This window comes from Accipiter gentilis, chromosome Z, assembly GCF_929443795.1.
Source record: "Accipiter gentilis chromosome Z, bAccGen1.1, whole genome shotgun sequence".
Lineage (NCBI taxonomy): Eukaryota > Metazoa > Chordata > Aves > Accipitriformes > Accipitridae > Astur > Astur gentilis.
The window spans coordinates 36990575-37009574 of record NC_064919.1 but is presented as its reverse complement, the minus strand read 5'-3'; the positions used below and the strand labels follow the sequence as shown (position 1 = coordinate 37009574).

At 41.9% G+C, this 19000-nt stretch overlaps 1 protein-coding gene across 2 annotated transcripts in view; it reads left to right on the top strand.

The window, feature by feature from the left end:
• The window catches only part of MARCHF3 (membrane associated ring-CH-type finger 3), an 80097-nt gene that overhangs the window by 50780 nt on the left and 10317 nt on the right, over positions 1-19000 (top strand). The window contains exons 1-3 of one of the 2 annotated variants that reach the window (XM_049795955.1): positions 3795-3862; positions 7189-7402; positions 9555-9759. In XM_049795955.1, coding sequence (XP_049651912.1) covers positions 7212-7402; positions 9555-9759 — 396 coding nt within the window. In that variant the 5' untranslated portion in view covers positions 3795-3862; positions 7189-7211. Of the gene's footprint in view, positions 1-3794; positions 3863-7188; positions 7403-9554; positions 9760-19000 lie in introns of those variants that run through there. The other variant, XM_049795954.1, reaches the window with a different exon arrangement.

Below are 19000 nucleotides of genomic sequence, written 5' to 3'. Positions count from 1 at the left end.
TATTTTCTTTATTTTTTAACAAACAGAACAAGTGTACCAAATGTACTGATCCTTACGCCTACTAAGGCTGTAGGGGAGCTGGCATTTCCTATTATGAATTCTGGCCTTAGCAGCTGTAAAGTCTTTCTTCAAAGAACAACCCTGGTACACACACAAGATAATGCAACAGGACTGGAACTGAGTCCAGAGAAAAAAGTGAAGAGCAGCTGATAAGTTGGGGTCCTGGGGAGGCAAATGCAGAAGGGATGGGGCATGGCCAGATGCATGCCACAGGGGAGAGGAGGGGCAGGTTGGGAGCCCAGGTTGTGCCTGCCCTTCAGGCATCTCCCATGGCGCAAGGTTCCGAAGCTGTAATTGTCAGCTGACAGTTGCCAGCTGATACCTAAGAAACATATGGAAAGAAGTACGGATCTGTCCCCCATGTTGGCAGACAGCATCTAGGGCTACAACGGGAACAGCCAGTTATTCCATTAGTTTCTTTACTCAGTAGCCTCAGTAGAATTGAAACCAGGAGGTGATCCATGCAGCTCTGTGTGGCAGAGTGTGGAGGGAAGAGTCAAGAAACATTTAAAACAATTCCAGCTATGAATGCCTCAGAAATGACGTACCGAAAACTCCTTCATGAGTGTCAGAGTTATTAAAATAAGAGTTTCAGGTGCCCCGTGGTGTTCTGCTCTTTTAGAAAGGTTCTGGCCATGCCATCTTCACAGTATGCTGTATTGTTTCTTAATAGGTAAAAAATTAGGAAGTTTCACAGTACTCTTGAGTTGAGACCTTTGGTTCTTCTTTTGTGTTTTTCAGTGGGAAGGTGAATCTGAGAGACAAAGCAGCAAGCCATCCAGTCACTGCAATGCCTGTTTTAGTCTCTGGAGCATCTTAAGTTAGCTGCAGTGGGACAGGGCTTAGTCACAGCTAGATTGACAGCCTAAGTATTTAGCTTCTCACAGAGGTTTGCCAACAAGTCCTGGCTTCTGTCCTGCTGTAACTAAACCCGTAATAGTAGTTTAATTAAAGCAGAGGTCTTTTGTGCATAGTGGTTGATCCCTATAAGGATCATGCAAAGTCAGGGTAACTGGAAGATGGAGATGTTCTATACTGAGAAACTACTGAAAAAAAGCAACTGTCTTAAGTGGCAGGATGGCATAAAAATACTGTCTAAACCTCAGTGATGGAAAGATGAGTTCCTGTTCTCCATTTCAAAAAACATAGTATACAGCACAGTATACACTGTAATACTTATTTGATAGGTTTGAAGCCAGTGAGGAACACCTTTTTCACACAGCCTCTGATAACTCTATTACAGACAACTTTTGAAGCCAGTAATTTGTTCATTACTTAGAATGGAACAATTTGCATTCTGAGTAATGAACTAGGATTGATAGAAGAAATAAAGGTGCAAGACGTTTCTCCATGAGGTGTACCATTCTTTGAGATTGCAGTACCATGCAGAATTCTATCTGTGCTTCAAATCTGCTGACCTGTCCTGAAGTAAAAATCTGTCCATGAACACAAGTCACTGGGGGCCAAACTGCCAGAGTAATCTGTGCAAGAGAGATTGGTTTGCACCTGCAGAATCTGTTGGGCAGACTGAGGCAGTCGTGAGCTCATGTGGGAGACACCCCCCTATCAAGTCACACAATGTAAATATGTGGCTAGGTTTCACTCCTGGCCTTCAGGACTAGTTTGTCATTTCTACTTGAAACTGGATTGTAATTTTAATCTTGAACACTGGGCTGTGGATAGAGTAGAAAGAGAAATATTCTTCTGGCATGTGAAAGTACATAAATAGGAAACACAAACATATGTCTGAAAGCTTTTTTTTTTTTTTAATAATGGCTGTGGTTTTTTAAAAATGCAGTATTTCTTGGGAATATGTCTCCAGATGGGAAGGTAATGGGTTTTCATGCATGTTTTTAAGTCTTGAAGCTGATTGATGCATGCTTGAATTGCATTTCTTGAAACTAATAGGATGACTCATGGGAACATGGAATAAGAAAAGTGAATGGATTTCCAAGATTGAAACTGCATGACTATGGGAGATGCAATACGTCCCATTCTTAGCAAAGATGCTGAAAAAAAAGGAAAAGTGAGCAATTCACACACAATCTCTACAGGAATACTTGTTTAACTTTTGCAACCTGTTGCTTGACGTGTAAGATCTTTTTGTCTCATGCAAATCTAAGCCACGCACAGCCTCAGCAGAAAAGCACCACTGCTTAAAAAAGTCTACTGTGATAATTTCACTCATCAACATGATAGTGCTTTATGGGTTTAAGAAATGAGGTCATTTCACACACAGTAGGAAAGAGTGCAACAAGGATGCCAGTTGTAGGTGCTTATTGTGAATGCAGATGGTTTCTTCTTTAAATTCCTTTTCAGGGCAGTAATGCTAGTTTTTAACATCTCATATTTGAGTGTAATTCAGTAAGAGTAACAGTGCCTTGCTCACTGGTATTTGTTGAGTCTCATGGTTTCTCTTGATATAGAAGTTATAAATATTTTAAAAAGAAATATAAGCATGGGAAAGAATGTATGCTATAAATACCTTGCAGCATATAAAGAAATGTTTGTTGAGCTCAGCAGGGACATATTCTTAGCAGTAATCAGAAGTTGACTAAGCCCAGAAGTAGCTTGTCTCTGAAACAAAGATGGCAAGTGTTTGGTGGCATTTTTTTGTGGGACTGAACTACTTTTCCAAAATATCTGCATTCATTCATGTAATGTCAAGATGAAAAAATACTTACAGATGCCTCTTAATAACTACTGAAGCCCTAGAAAGCAGTCTGGACTTTGGAATGATTTAAAAAATGAAGCAGGGGGGAGAGGGCAGGGAGAGGCAAGATAATCAGATGCTGACTTACATTTTAACACTGGGGGTAGCAGCCAGCAGATCAAGAGACAAAAGAGTGTAAGTTATCCCTAACATTTGCTAGAATGACATCCTATAAATTATTATGGGGCAAAGGATGTAGGCTGCACTTGACTCTTCAACCCGGCTCCAACATGACCTCAAATAATTTGCGTGAGTACAGTGCATCTCATTCCCTTCTGTAGTGTCTTGCTTCACAGTGGCAGCTAGGTTTAATTTACTAACTGTATGTACAGTGCCTGAAGTTTTTTTGAGGAAATAGCATAAATAACAACAAACTACTGTGATCATCTGCATCTGTAACTGTGTAAATTGAACAAGGGAGTAGACTTGTTATTATGAGACTTGCACTTTTCATGTCTGTAAACCAGAACCCTGAATGCAAAAGTAACAGGAACATATGTGACACTTGCAGGGCTTGCTGAGGGATATTCACTCCATAAGCCAGTGAAAGAAGCGGAAGGAATAAATCACAACTAGGGCACTCTAATCAGTGACTAACAGAATGCTGTTCCACTATGTCCTCCCACCAGGAAAACCTGTACTGACCTCTTTCCTCTTTCCAGCCAGGAATTCGACATTTCTGAGGACACAGAACAACTATGAGAATTAAACAGCTTTCGCCACCACATCCCCCTGCCATGGTACAAGGAAAATACATGCAGTATCTTTACTTTGATACCCGTGAACCCATATGTATGTGTGTGTGTGTGTATATATATATATATATATAAAAACCAGGTTATATATAACACACTAAAAAAGAATTCCTTCTTATCTCAGGATTTTTCAATTTGTGATCATTAAACAACCCTGAAAATGGGATTTTTATATAGTTGATTGAAGGAATTGCACAAGAAAGTTAAGTGAAGAAATATACCAAGAACTATACACTTACCAGTGATGGTTGGAAGATAGTGCTGAAATTGGAGAGTCGCGCTAAAAGACAGTTGGACTTTGCCATCTCCCATCAGAAGATCTCATGTCATGGACGTGAGAAGAGGGTCTTAGAAACTGGTACCAAAGGCAAAGCAGGAAAATTAGAACAGGGAAAAGAACTGGTTTAAATACTACAGTAGTAAGGCACTCTTAAAATAGATTTTGGGTAGACAAGAGATGTGCAAAAGGAGTGGGTGTAGTAACACAGAAAAGAAAAAAAGAGCCAATTACTAGATTTCTTCAAACATACACCCATCATGCCAAATTCAGCTACTTCTCCCTGAATTTTCTGGCATCTGAAATAAATGTTGATATTCTGGCTTCGCCCATTTAATATTGCATCTCTCCCTAATACCATCTAAACACATCTTCCTGCTTTTGTTCTTCATTCTTCCTCTTCTTTTAAGATATTTGTGACAGATTTCCACCTCTTTCAGGTGAAAAACATTCTGACAGAACATACATATGGGTAAATAGTGACTTTGGGGTTTTGTGGATATTAAGATTTACAATTCCTTAATGTCAGCTTTGACTTCAGATTTGCTTAGGATCTCTGTGCTTCTTAGGACAGTTAATCTTCATTATTTACCACAGGGCTCAGTATTAAAGCACATATTATTTAATTCTATAGTTGTATTACTTTCATGCACATACACTGATTTTGTGTGAAAATTATTCTTCTGAAATCAGGAAAATATGTTGTAACTTCCAACTTTCTTTAAAAAAAAAGTCTTAGGTAGAAAAGGGTTACATGTATTTGCTATGCCAAAGTGGAACATCAATGCAGTACTGTATGCAGAAATTTGAATTAACATCATTGCTGGGATATAGCTACATTATTTCTGGTGTGCTTTTAAGCTTTGTATTTAGTTCCATCATCTGATGCTTCAGCAAATGCTGTGAACTCATCAAGTGGCTGATGGATGTGTTTGTAAAGGCTTGGATGGTCACTTTATACGCAACAATAAACCCGCCATTGTACTTAATGAGGTCAGTGAAGCAACAAGAAAAAAGATATATAATTCTGTAGCATGGGTCTGTAAACTTGGTACTACCTAGGCTTTTTCAGTTGAATGAAGCAGGCATTCAGCTGCTGAATATTCTTGTTAAACAGTCTCAGCATGGATTTTAAAAATATAAAGTTGCTGATACCATGATCTCCTTGGAGAGTCCGTGGCTCTTATTCTCTTAAAAAATCTTAATCTTCTATGTGTTAATGGTTTTGAAATCAGCCATTTGCTTAATTTGCATTGTAAATGGGGTCCAGAGTCTGATTTCCTTCCCCATTCTCTGAACACTATATCCCCTGTAAGCTGTTTTATCAGCCTCCATTTCACTCTCTTGGATATACATGGTCTGAAAATAGCTGAAATAATCCTGTAAAACAAACACTTTGCCAAGCATTTTCTTATTTTAGATGCCTTTCTAAGAATGTAAGTCCCTACGTGAAAACTTGCATGGTACAAATGGTCCAACACCCCCATCACATCTCCATGTGCTACAAAGTCTTACTGCCAAAGACAACATTCAGGAGACATCAGAAAGTTAGTACTGCCATTTGCTCAAACCCAATGAGATCAAATTACAAGATTTCTTTTAAAACCCAGAGAAATACCTCTTTTTTAAAAGAGTGGGTAAATGTTTAATTTTTAAAGGCTGTGTTTCCTGCTGTGGTGCTGATACTACACAAGTAACAGTGGTGTCTGATGCACAATGGTTTTTTTGAGGATTGAATGCAGTGCAGACAAACATGCCCAATTTCAACATGTGAATATCATAGTAGTAACCCATAACATTTACATGTGATGATATAGAGAATGAACTGCTAATTGCTTAATGATTGTCTCTCTGTAACTTTACATACCAAAGACTAGTGTTTGTCAAAGATTAAGCTTGTCAGAGACTGGTACTTGGGAGTGATGAGCAAGAAGGAACCAGGAACGATCACAAAACTTAAATAAATGTTTGATGAATTTACGATCTTGTCGAGAAGGCACAAGCAGAGGCCTTGCTTGAATAGATAGGGCCAGAAAAGATAAGAACTCCTGCCTTTGTTCCCATCCTTGTAGATAATTTAGCTTAAACTAACCATATGGTTCTACACCACTAATGAAAACTTAGGTAATAAGAGCACTAACAAGCACTGATGTATCAAAACATGTAAAAGACCATACTGCGCAGAACCACCTGAGGAGGGTCAAATAGCGGACAAGTGAGGAAGACTATGGAAGACCACCAGAGACATTTGCATATGCTAATAGTTTCCCGGAAAACTAATGAATATGTATAACATTTCTCGGAAATCTAGTGAATATGTATGTAGAACATGTACTTAACCTGCACAATTAGACCCGGCGGTGTGCATGATAGGTGGAGCGATCCCCCGTGCATCCAGTGCTGCCAATAAAGAATACCTACTTAATAGTTAATCAAACTATTGAGTTAATTCCTTTGAATCAGTGACTGTGGCCAAGTGTCTCAAGGCATGCTAGGAAGCCTTTCCCCCCTTTGCAGAGGGATTAACCCACCCCATACATATGCGGTTGGTGACCTACCTGGAGAGCAAACCTGCAGGTGCACAGCCTGGTGTTCTGCCTGTTGAACCACACAGCCTTTGCTCACCAATAAGCACACCCAGCAAGGAGCATCGTACGAAGGTATCACGAATTTATGTTCCCAGGCTCTTTGTTACCAGCACAACCCTTGCTTTCCAATTACCACCCTGGAAAGCATCATACAAAATACACTCTAAGTGATGGGTGAAAAAGCAAAGCAGAGAAGACAGACACAGGCACGCTGTGATTTCTGCCTCACCTTGTTGCATAAATTATTGCTGCACTCAGGCAGTTATTAAGCAGGTCTGTCTGACAAAAGCCCTGTACAGCATTATTTGCCAGGTCCATGCTCTGCCGTGGGTTGGTGATGGAAGGCACTTAGCAGCAGTGGAGTTTTCCCAGGGGATTTGGAGCTGACCAGCCACTTTCTCCTCCAATACATAACTTTCCCCTTTGGTGGGCAGAGGCAGGACTTTAAGTTTAAAAGCTCACAAGGTAAAGATTGTATATTCCTTTGCAGCATTTGTGGGGGGAGAGACAAAAAGGTTCAGTCTCTCCTTTTATCACTCGCGACTTTAGGAGTCTGCAGAGGAAAAAAAGCAGCGCAGAGCCCTGGCTTGCTGTTTCTGAGACGTACAGACTGTTTTTCTGCGACACATAACGTTATAAGCTTCCTCTCCCTGCTGAGCACATTTTGGAGGGCTGGGGCAGGGAGCGGGGGATGTTTTTTCTCACGCCTGGTACTGATCCGTGCAGCGGACTTGCAGGCAGGGAGGGATGTGCCCCTTCCCCCCATCCCACCGCCCTGTCCTCCCTCCTCCCTAGATGGGGACCCGCCGCCCACCGCCATGAGGACCAGCCACTGCAGTCACCTGCCGGGAGTCCCGCCGGAGCGCCCGCCGGCACCCAGCAGCAAGACCCTGCCCGGTGGCAGCGGCAGCGGTGGCCCAGCCGGCAGCTGCCCGCAGTATGTCATGCAGGTGTCAGCCAAAGATGGGCAGCTGCTCTCCTCCGTCGTGCGGACGCTCGCCACGCAGAGGTACGTGGGGGGTGGCGGGATGGGACAGGACGGGATGGGGCCCTTCCCTGCGTGGGCTTGAGTGCACCCTCCCCAGCTGCGACCTGCAAGCCCTGCGGGCACTTGAAGGGAAGATGTGGTGGTGTGCTTTGTGAAGGTTTACCACAGTGTACTTGTAATTAAGCCCTCGTCCTAACTTTATAATGATTATGCTACACAAGTAATTAAGCCCTCACCATTTATACTTGGTGAAGAAGGGGGAAGCGAGCTGTCTAGGGATGCTGCTGCTGCTCGAACGCGCCAGCTGCAATAATTTGCCCTGATACGTAGAGGGAGGCTTTGGCAGGCGCTGTCTGGCACGGGATGCCTTGTTTAGCCTGCGTGCTGCCACCAGCACTTCTGCAGCATGTTTCCTTCACGCTTCCCAAGCCAGCGCGCCAAGTGGCCAGACAAGCTATTTCTAGCAGAGGTGCACACACAAGTGTTGCTGCTTCAGTTGTTGTTCAAGTGATTGAGAGCGCCTCTTTCTGCTGTTGGTTTAGAATGGCGGATTAGTGGAAAAATATATATTTAAACTATACCCTTTGAAACACTACCCTGCTTTCGGTTGGCTTTGTTTTCATTAGAAGCAAGAAAGAGGATGCTTAAGGGTTTGTCCATATCCAGACTTGGTACTTCAGTCAAAATTAAGTTCCACTTCACTAGTGTGAAGCTGGAAAGACTGCATGGGTCTTGAAGTAGCCCTGGATTTTCACAGAACAGCAAACGTAATCCAATCCACTGCGTTCATGTGAAGAGTGAAATTATTAACTGCCGCTGTATGTGCGATGTGTAAACCTGAAAGGGCCTTTCCCCCTTTACTCGTAGCAACTTTTTTAAACCTTGTGTGTTTTGCACAGCTCGGATGTGTCCGTAGAGCATCAAGCACAACTTCATACTGTTTTACCAGACAGATTGAAAGGAGCAGGCTGGCTTCTTTACACTTTCCTGCTGTTAAACTTGAGTGAGGTTTACCCGGGGCAGCCTGCAAACAGCCAGAAGAGGGACAGAGGGAACAGCTATGTGCCACTGTATACTATCTGCTAACGAGCTTTTGTCAGTGGCAGTCTCAAAACTTGCTTTTCTGAGGAGATCACCTGAGGTGTTGCCTATGATAGGGAGAGTTTTTGTTTCCAAGACCTCAGCTAAGAGATTGACCTTCTCAGCCTTGGCAGTTGGGGGGGCTGAGTTGAAGATGCAGTCAAGTGGATCCATGGTTCAGCAGCACGGGTGCTTGCAGCCTTCTTCTGCTTTCCTCCTGCTGCGCTAAGCCTGAGCACCCTCAGAAGCCACACAACTGCCTTTCTCTTCCCCGAGAGATTCCTCTGTATAACAGAAAATCTCAATGGTTAATATCAGAGCCTTCAGGTTTTCACTGGCGGGAGGAGCACCTGTCGCCCTTTGCACATTAGCACCCCGGCACCAGCAAGGCGGGTGCTTTGGAGAAGGCAGTGCAGGAGAAATAACCACAGGCAGCAATATGGGAGGGATGTGTTTGGCAGAGTCCTTCTTTTCAGTGCCATTAATATCACTCCTCCAGCTGCTCATGGGGTGTTGTCCCAAAGAGAGGGGAATCCTCCCCAGAGACGGAGCTTCCAGCCTGCACAGACCTGCCTCTTCACGCAACTACAGGGCAAGGTGCTGTTGTTTCAGGTCCAGTAGTCCTTTGCTGTTGATCACTGAAAACAGGTTACCCTGTAGGCCAGGGCGTCATCACTAGTGTAAGAGATGCTACCCTGTAGGTCAAAAGCATAAGAGGTGCCCAGCTGAGGCAGGTTTAAAACTTCCCTGATGTATTTAGAGATTTCTTGAAGTGGCTGCTCTGCTGCACTGCGAAGAAGTGGGAAATACAAAAGTCCAGAAGCACTTGGTTGTTTGTCTCTCGTCTGCCACTCTGATGTGTTTTTCATTCTCCACTTTTTTTCCCCCTACAGAAGAGGTATTTTAAAACAAGAATACCAAAGTGCCTGCAGCCATTAGCCCAGCAGCTTGCTACTCGCTTGTACTAGCTACAGAGCAAAGTACGCAAGCTGCAAATGTTTCCCACATTGTTAATTTGTGACATACAGAGAGACAGAGAGGCTAGATGGCAGCCCTGTATACTGACCAGCAATTTTCTCTCCTCCTCCGGCAGCCCCTTCAATGACCGGCCGATATGCAGGATCTGCCACGAGGGCAGCAGCCAGGAAGACCTGCTTTCCCCCTGCGAATGTACAGGGACCCTGGGGACTATTCACCGCAGCTGCCTGGAGCACTGGCTGTCATCTTCAAACACCAGCTACTGTGAACTCTGCCACTTCAGGTTTGCAGTGGAGCGCAAACCCAGGCCATTGGTGGAGGTCAGTACATGGGGCACGTCCTCAAAAGCTTAGCATTAATGAGCAAATGATGTTTGTTTTTATGCAGGCATCACAAAGCCTTTGCAGCTCCGCCAAAGCAAGCTGTGAGTTTTGGGCTTGGCAAGATGAGGGCAGAAGCTCAGGGAAAGGGCAGGAGTAGGAAAACCTTTATTTTGAACCAAATCAAAACAAGAAGAAGAATGGGATTGATGGGCTTGCTTCACTGTAAATGTGAGTGAAGATTTGGGGAACAGTGTGCAGCGAATCCCCAGTATACCAGCCGGCTTGGAGAGTATGGAAGAGAAGTAACAGTTTCTGTGGAGTGTGAGACAAGTCTGGGTATTCAGCATATTAAATATAGGTCAAGAATATTTTTTTTTCTTGCTTTTGAGAGAGAGGTGACAAACGGAGGAGCCTTAGAAACCTAGTTTTCATGTCAAGCCCACAAGAAGGAATTGTTCTTGTTCGGTGTCTGGCACATTTAGCCATTTGTGTGTGACCTTTTGGCCTTCTCTTGCCTGTGTACCAGACTCAGCAGTGAATTGGACAATTGTTTCTCCCTTATCAATTAAAATTCAGTTTTTCCCAACTATAGATGATTTAGTGGCTGCATGAATTTTGCCAGGTTTGGGGTTTTTTGTCCCCCAGAAAAGAAAAAACAAAAAAAAGCCGAGATTACTATCTTTACACTGTTAATAATCTTTCACCTCCCCTATTTTAATTTGGGAAAAAAAGTACAAATCATGGTTTGTGTTGGAATTAAAAGTGAATTACAAATAATAGTATTTTACAAAAATAATGAGAAGCTTCTTACTGTACCAGCTGGTGACACAGGTGCTTACATGCTAAGCTTGGGTTCAGGACAACATGTCTTTCCTGTGCATCTTCATTGCTCCTGTAAACTGTTCCTGCAGAACTGGTTGGAAGAGATACAATATTAAAAATAAGGGGGAGGGGACACAACTTGTTTTGCTCTTACTGACAGATGAAACAATACGGGATAAAACTGACTGCTGGGAATTTGGTCAGGGGCCTGTGCAGAGACGGGGTGAGCAGTTCTCATTGAAGACTACCAAAATTGCTTTTCACTGGATTGAGTTAGGCATGAGCATTTTGTGTCTAAGCCTGAGGATACCTTCATTCTTCCTTAGGATCAGCAAAAAAGAGGTACGTGACATGGTATTTAGCACAAGACCTGTAGTCTTGTCAGGCCTTAACCAGAGCAAGCCTAGGCCAGCTGTGTTTGATTGCCTCTGGCTTGTTGTTTGGTGCTTCTAGCAGGACTCCAGCCTCTCCCAGGCAGCTGGTCCCAGTTTGAGAAACGCTGCTGTTCAGTGTTCTCAGGCTGTCAGCGACTGAGCAGCAAAATCTTCATGACTGAGCATTCTCCAATGGAGATGATAACATCTTTCGGCCAGCTGCTCTCGGCCTGTGCCAGGCAGTTTTCAGTTGCGGTTTTGGCATGAGGACGATGCCACTCTGAATTTGCCTTCTGAAAGGAAAGACGAGCGATGCTGAGGCAGTGCAAAGTAAACAGTTTGATTTTAGAGTCCAGCTTCTTCAAGCTGTTCCCTTGCAACAGCTGCTCGTGAGGCTTGCTTTGCACAAATGTGACATGACATTGTTCAGAGCTAACGATGATTGAAGACATTGAAAGCAAAGCTAACCCTGCCCAGGCTGGGGGAGTCCGGTCACTTGATCATTCCCTGATGAAGTGAGGCTTCTTTTTGCCAAAAGCAGTAATAAATAATAGCAACAACAACAATAACAGTAATAATGATAAAGCTGTCTTCTGTTTCTCAGCTGAGGACAAATGAGAAGCAAGTGCAAGAGCACTTCTGAAACATAGTACACATTGTTAACTGGTGTTTTTCTCCTTACTACCTAGTCTTTTCTTGCTTCTCAGCTGCCACACCCACAGTATTTTAACGCATTAAACAACAATTACGTTCAGTTGCAGAAAAGGTCATAAAAAAAAAGGCAACTGACTTTTTTTGAAGTCCTTTGTGATCTTATACAAAGGAGTATGTTTTCAGTTTAGAAGGGAATTGAAGCCATTCTTTTAAAATTGAGAGCAGGAGAGACAAAGAGTAATTAAGATGACTTGTATGGAAGGGGATAAATTAAGCAGAAAGATAGCAGTCAAACCTCTTGAGTTCTGTTAGTATAATTTAAGTTTGTCCTTAAAGTTCGTACTTATTTAATACACAGTGCTTTGAAATCCAAAGACCTTGCCATGCAAATAATTACAGAAAATCTGAAAGTTCTCAAAGCATGACTAAAGCAGATGCAAGTTGCCAGATTCCCCCATCTTCTGTGTCCTAAAAGCGCTGTCCTGTCTGTCTCCCTGTATTATCTAGAGTGTGAGAGCATGGAGGGAGGTATGTTAGGTATAGTAGGACCACCTCTCACAAAAACCTGCTGTAATTTTTGCCACCTGCTTTTAGCTCCATCGTCTGTGTGTGTGTGTGTGTGTATCTGTGTTTGTGGTTTTGTGTGTGTGTTTGTGTGTTTGGGGTGGGGAGTTAAAGTTCTCTTCATTTAGTAAGATAATTAGCTCTCCAAAGATTCCTCTGAACTAGATAATGGAAATGGTACATGCGCCTTTCAGTGGAGTTGAATGATGAGTTTACCAATGCATTTTAGGAGGTCAAGAGGGACTATTGTACTCATCAAGTAATTTATAGAGCATAGTCCATAGAAGCTTATCCAGTAACTTCTCAGCAGGCCTTATCTCATACAGGGAATATGTCCCATCCATTGGTCAGTGACAGGTAGTATAAAATTGCTTGAGGCAATCAATCATCATATTCAGCTTTTCTCCTAGAGATTGTCCATCAGGAAAAAAAATGGTACTTCTGACTATTCAAAGACATATTATTCCCTTTCTTAAAGGGGGGGAGGGGGGGGGGAGAAAAGAAGATGTTATTACGTTTTCTCCCCATCCCTTCACTTGGTTAATTACTGCTTCTTAGTGGCTTAACCATGGGTGTGAAGGAAATCTCAACAAGATTCAAGAAAAGAATTGAGATACTTCACTTCTTTTTTCTAGAAATGTCATATCTGACTTCATTCCTGTTGTTAGCACCTAGGACAGGCTGCAGCAGTAGTGGGCTTGAAATGAAGTGAGCAGTAAATGGCATGGCTGGTTGTTCAAACCATATTCCTTCCTCCTCTGTGTACATTACTATGGAAGCAGCAGAAGATTTCTTGCTGCGCTTCATGATTTGATCAGAATGGGCTGGTGACCCCATAGCATTTGTCCTGACCCCCCGCCATGTTGCTAGTTTGCGTTAGTTCATTATGAAATGAAAGCAAGTGCTCTATAAAAATTTGTTGCAAGATGGCTTTTTGCCTTCTTTTAAGCAGTTGCCCATGTTCACATTAAGGATGTGGGCCCATGCGCTCGAACAGAAGCTATTTAGCTCAGATACAAGGGACATACCTACAGCTATATCCTGCCTCCTGCATACATCATGCATAGAGTGCAAAAATGCCAGCAGCTCACCTTTGCTTTCTCTCCCCAACTTATGTTATGCACAGCAGCCTGTTTTTTCCTGGATTTCTCTTGCAAGAAAAAGCAAAGGAAAACCAGCATTTATTTTGATCTCCATTTCCTCTTTCATCGTTCCTGTCTTTTGCCCATCATAAGCTTCTCTCTGGTTAACTGAGTTTCAAACTAGGTACTTCTCAAGGGAGACATTCCTTTATCTATGCCACAGGACACGTTTTTGGTGTCTGGGGGAGAAATATCTTCCAAGAAATGTATGATCTGTTAACTGATGCCCAAAACCCAGTGAGAGAGGCAGGAAATGGTAGTACAGTCTGTCAGGCAGATCCATCCTCTCAAGATTGCACTTGTGAAACTTCAGACATTCTTGGTTCACTTCTTTATTTAACTCAGATTATTTTCCCCAGAAGAATTGTGTTTCTGAACCATGAATTGGGCATTATGGTGGGGATTAACCCCTCCTTCAGTGTTTAAGGCAAGTGATTTATTCATTGCCATCCACCGTTTATGTCCTTTGCCTCCTGCTACTGCTCTGTGACTTGTCTTTCATCAAGACAAAGAAGCACACACCAGAGAATGCACGTATTTTGCCTCCTCCACAGGTGTTTGTCAAAGGTTGGTCAGCCAAAAGGAGTGGTCTTCTTTACAGTTCCTTGTCTCCATACTGTTGGCCTACATGTGTCAAATGTGCCCTGTGTGATTTTACAGTTGTAGGTAAGAATGGCTTTCTGTTGAGCCTTCACAGATTTTGTTAAATGGGTGGCTAATGTGCTGCAGGTAAGTGCAGAGCCTCCTCATGCCTTACTTGGCTTTCAGCACTTACACCGCCTTGTTTATGGACTGAGCTAACTGGGAACTGTCACACTCCCTCCAGATGACCCTGTTTCTGGTGGGACTTCTGCCCAGAGGCTAGGCTGATGCTCCTCAGCTCTCCACTGGGGCCTGGTACTTCCTTACTTCTCAGTCACTTGTGAACTTGTTCACAACAGCTGCACTGGAGAGAATACGATATATTACTGTAAAGGAGCAAGAGATGGATCATGACAGAAATAAGAGGTTTTCTCCTACTGAAGATTGCTGTGTCCTTCTGTTCATCTCCCTTCTGGAGGGCACCCAGCAAACTCTGGCACAGAAAATTGAAACCACCAACATCAATCGGACATAATCTACTGAAGCATAAGCTTTCTGTAGCACCTTTGGAGCTGCCATTTGAAGTCACATTTTTGCTAGACATGTTGCTATTGAGGTACTTGGCAGGCATCAGCAGACCAAGTGCAGCCATTTTGCTTGATTTCAGAGCTCCTCCTTCAGATAAGGGGATTGTTTGGAGACATCCACAGCCCTACAGTCAGTTAAAAGGAACTGTTTGCCGGTAATCCAAAAGTTGTTGTCCATTTACATGTTACATGAGTACATGCACATTCCACTCAGTCCCAGGGCTCATGGTACTCCAAAATTCAGTTCAACAAGTACATGCGAGGTCTGAGCCCACCTCTTCTACCATGTGCTAGATACACAACACCCCTTTACAGTCTGCTGGAAATTATAGATGGGTAGGATGTGTGCTTAGGCACATGGATATCTCATTATGAACGTGTCTAGAGATGATGCATCTCAAAGAGAAAAGGAGCTGCTGCTGGGCAGCCCATGTTTTGGTCACCCCACTGCCAGTGAGAGTCTGGCTACATTTGACACAGAGGACCCAGGCTTAAGCAGCAGAAACCCTAGACACTTTTATAGACCTTCCACTTTTATCTAAGCTGCTTTTTTAATGCAGCCAATCCACAGAAAAAAATCCACTCTAGAAATGTGTGACATTATTCATGTAGATGCTTTTGCTACATTTCAGCATAAAGATTAGGCAAGCTTTATGGGTGTATTGTATATCATCTTCATTTCAATTTCCATATTGCATCCATGTTGCTTCCGCTTGGCTTAGTACAGAAACAGAAACAAAACATGGCAGTACAAATGTATTTATAAGCAATAAAATGTTGTTAGAAAACAACCAGCTACAACATAAATATGGTATAAGAATATTATGTGACCGCATAAGTCAGGCTTGTATTGCTTGTAAGTTATTTACGTGTTTTAAACCAGTCAGGATTTGGTATCTGTTGGTTCATTTCTTGCAAGCAAGCAAACAGAAAGCACTTAATTAACAATATGAAACACATAAGCAAACCAGCATGACTAGGGGAAAAAGTAAAGTCAGGATAATAATCACAATATTGGGCAGAAATTAACTTCATTTTTTCCCAGTCTGTTGCTGGCTGTAGAGCTCATGCTAGAAGAGAAAAAATAAATTTTAAAACCCCCTAAAACCTACATCTATGCATAAAGTAGTTAAGATGAGCTTATATTGTAATTTAAAACTTCCAGAAGCCTTACACTGAAATACGAATTTACTTTTTATGCAAAACTTTGAGTCATGCTGTTTTTATCTGTTGGGATTCTTTTTACTTATTTTTCGTCTCCACTGCTCAGTGAAGCAAGTCATTAGCATTAAATTACTGTAATGAAGAGACACCAGATTTGCTGCATGTAGTTTGTAGAAGGATCACTCTTAAAGCCAGAAGGAAAATGGTGACTCAGAGTAGTCACCAACAAGGAAAACTTTCATGAATCTAAGGTCAAAGCTGTCAAAAAGCTGTCAGTACAGCACTTTAGGGCTGGGAGCTGGTAGCTTAAGTATGTATATCCTCCCTCCCTTCTTGACCCAAAAAGGGCAAATAAGAAGGGCGAGGTGTTGGGGAGATACTTTTGTACGTAGTTGTCTTCAGCTGTGAAAATGCTCCCCCCCCCCCCCCCCCCCGCCCCGCCCCACTCCGAGACCCAGGTCACACAGGGTGAATTTGAAGCATCCCTGTAGATTTCCAGTAGAAGTATGTCTGAGTTAAAGTATTACAAAAATAAGTAATAAACTCTCCAACTCATACAGTTTTAAAAGCATAACCTCTTGAAGATGCACTTTTTACACCTAGAATACCCTACTCTATTAATTTCTAATAGGGAAAAATCCAGAGACCCAAACAAGCTGTTCTCTCTCCTGTGAAGAGAAATGAAATAAGGTTTTTATGTTCTTTTCAGAAAAGTTTTGCTACATTGCTTGACTTTTCCCAAGCACAAATCTTCCTCATAGTACTGACAGCAAGCATGCAAACAAGATCAACCCACTGCCAAAAAAAAAGAAAAAGAAAAGCAAAAATTACTTGTTAGTGAACAGACCGTGCCTTCAAAGCATCACATCTGTAACTGCTCTTTTGTAAATTTAAAGAACTTGTGATCAAGGGCAAAAAATGTTGAAGAAAATTCCCAGGAGAAAGTAACTGAACATCAGAGAGGCAATAGCTGCTTTGGGAAAGGCCAAATGCTATTCTTTAAGGACTAGCAAGATGAGGGAAGATGCTGTGGGTTTTCAAAGGTACAGCTATTTTTGTTTTAGATGGTATTGATGACTTTTCTTTGGACACATGATTCTGTAATACAGTTCTAAACTGCCTGGTTATCATCTCCTGCTGGTAGCATTTCCTACAACCAATAGAAGCGAGTCAAACTTTGCTTTTTCTAGGGGAAAAAAAAAAGTGCTAAGATGAAAAGGTTTTTTTGCATGTGTCTTTTTGGAGGGTTACCAAGCATTTATTATCTATCATGTCTTTAGTTTCCGTCTATTTGAGCTTGTAGATCAGGACATTTTCAATGTGTTGAAATATGTGTTGCCAATAGCAAATCTGCTTTGCTTTTGATTTAAAATGCAAAATGTGATTTTTGTTGAACTTCTTGAATGCATACATTTGTCTGCCTAATTGGGAATACATTCATCCAAAATAGAATGGGAGCTTTGAAAAACATACAGATAAAAGAAAATACTGCTTCTCCCAGAGTTCCACAAAATCTTGACACATCTTGAAATCTTTTACCTGATACAAGCATCACCTGAAGTATAAACTGAAGGTGGATAGTAGGAAAACAGAATAGCAGTAAGCCAGACTAGTGTTAAAGAATACAATATTGTTTAATTGGACCTGCAAGAAACTTCATCTGTTTTTATAGTGCAGCTTAGCACGTTCTGTTGTTTGTTTTCACTATCAGAGAATTACTAATCCTGTTATTAGACATTAAAGTTGTATAATCCAGAAACTGAACACCACATCTACTGGTCGCTGTATTATTGCTACTTGGTGGAGCATTGCGTGTCAAACTCTTGTTTTTCAGCTAGCAAAATACCCAAGGTCTAGATTGCCAGTTCAGTTATGGTGTGATAGCAACAGCCTGCAGTACTCTCCTTGCACTTAGCTGCCACCTAGGGTTGGTTCCCATCTGCACTGTGGTTTCTTCTTTTTATAAAACAGAAAAAATTAAAGGTGTATCATGCACCACCTTTACAATGAATAATGTATTCCTTTCCCTTGCAATAACGTGCAAATGAAAGTCATTTGCTCTTTCAAAAAGTAGCTTTGGCTTATTCAGACATCCACAATTAAAATATTCCCTGAAACTTGAGTTAAAATAAGGGTTAAACTTAAATAAGTGCTGACTCAGTTACAAAGAGGCCGTAACATTAGCATAATAAAGTTACAGAGATCAAATCATTTAGTTTCTAGCTGTCAAATAGACAGGCCTCTGTCTCTGGGACCAAAGGAACATCTCTGTGAGCTGTTACCATGGCCTTTCTAAAAGCACCCAATGAAGACAGTAACACTGTGCCAGTAACTGAATGTTTGATCTAAGCAGGAAACCCAAAAACTGAAATACAAATATTTTTTCAACTGAAAAGTAACTGTCAAATGTTTGTTTTCCTTGGCAAAACATTAACCTAGAAAAGTTTTGCATCACCCGAAACGTTTCATTGTACTGAAAACAAACATACATACCATTCTGGTCAGGGAGACTATTTTGAATTACATGTAGTTAAGCTTAGTTTCAAAACATTTCACTGAAAAAAGTAAAAAAATTTTTTTCAAGTAAAAAAGTATTTGAACAAAACTGTTTAGTTATAATTTTGTGTGTGTGTGTGTGTGTGTGTGCGCCAATAAATGGTCCTCCTGGTCTTTAAAAATGTCTTTCATTAAGAGAAACAGTCTAAAAAACCAGGCAATATCAGTCTGTCTGTTCTTAAAGCCAAAGACAAAATGTTCCCGTTGGTCACGGCTGGCATGAAACGAGAAATGGCAACAATTGCTAGCAGTTTTGGGTACAGGCTGCTTTCATCAAGATTCACTGCAGAGCTATCAGCATGAAAAGAACAAAATGAACTGATATGTTTGATGTGTAATAAGCTATTTCTAGTTCAAAGGGAAAGACATTTAGGGAGACAGTTCCTTGCTGTCTTCTCCCCCCAGCTTCATATGTGATAACTATTTAGGTACCTTTAACTAAAAAGCATTGTGATGGATTTTCTTCATACTCTCTGGAATCTTCTTCCCTGCTGGTATAACTGCAGCAACATTTATGTAAAATCAATTTTCCAAGGAAAATGTAGTGAAGTAAAAAGTGTTTCCCAGTCGAAGCATGTTCTAGCCTTAGGATCTGATCTGCAAAACACTATGCACATACTTTACTTAGCATTTGTGAGTCATCTGTTGAAGTTAGACCTAAGGAGGTGAGTGCTTCTAGGATTTGGCCTTTGGCAATGGTGAAGCAGCTCAAACTTGTGGAGGTGTTTTACAGCAGTTTTCTGCTGGCAGCTCATTTTGGTCAGGTTAGATAAAATACCAGTCTGAGCCTCTC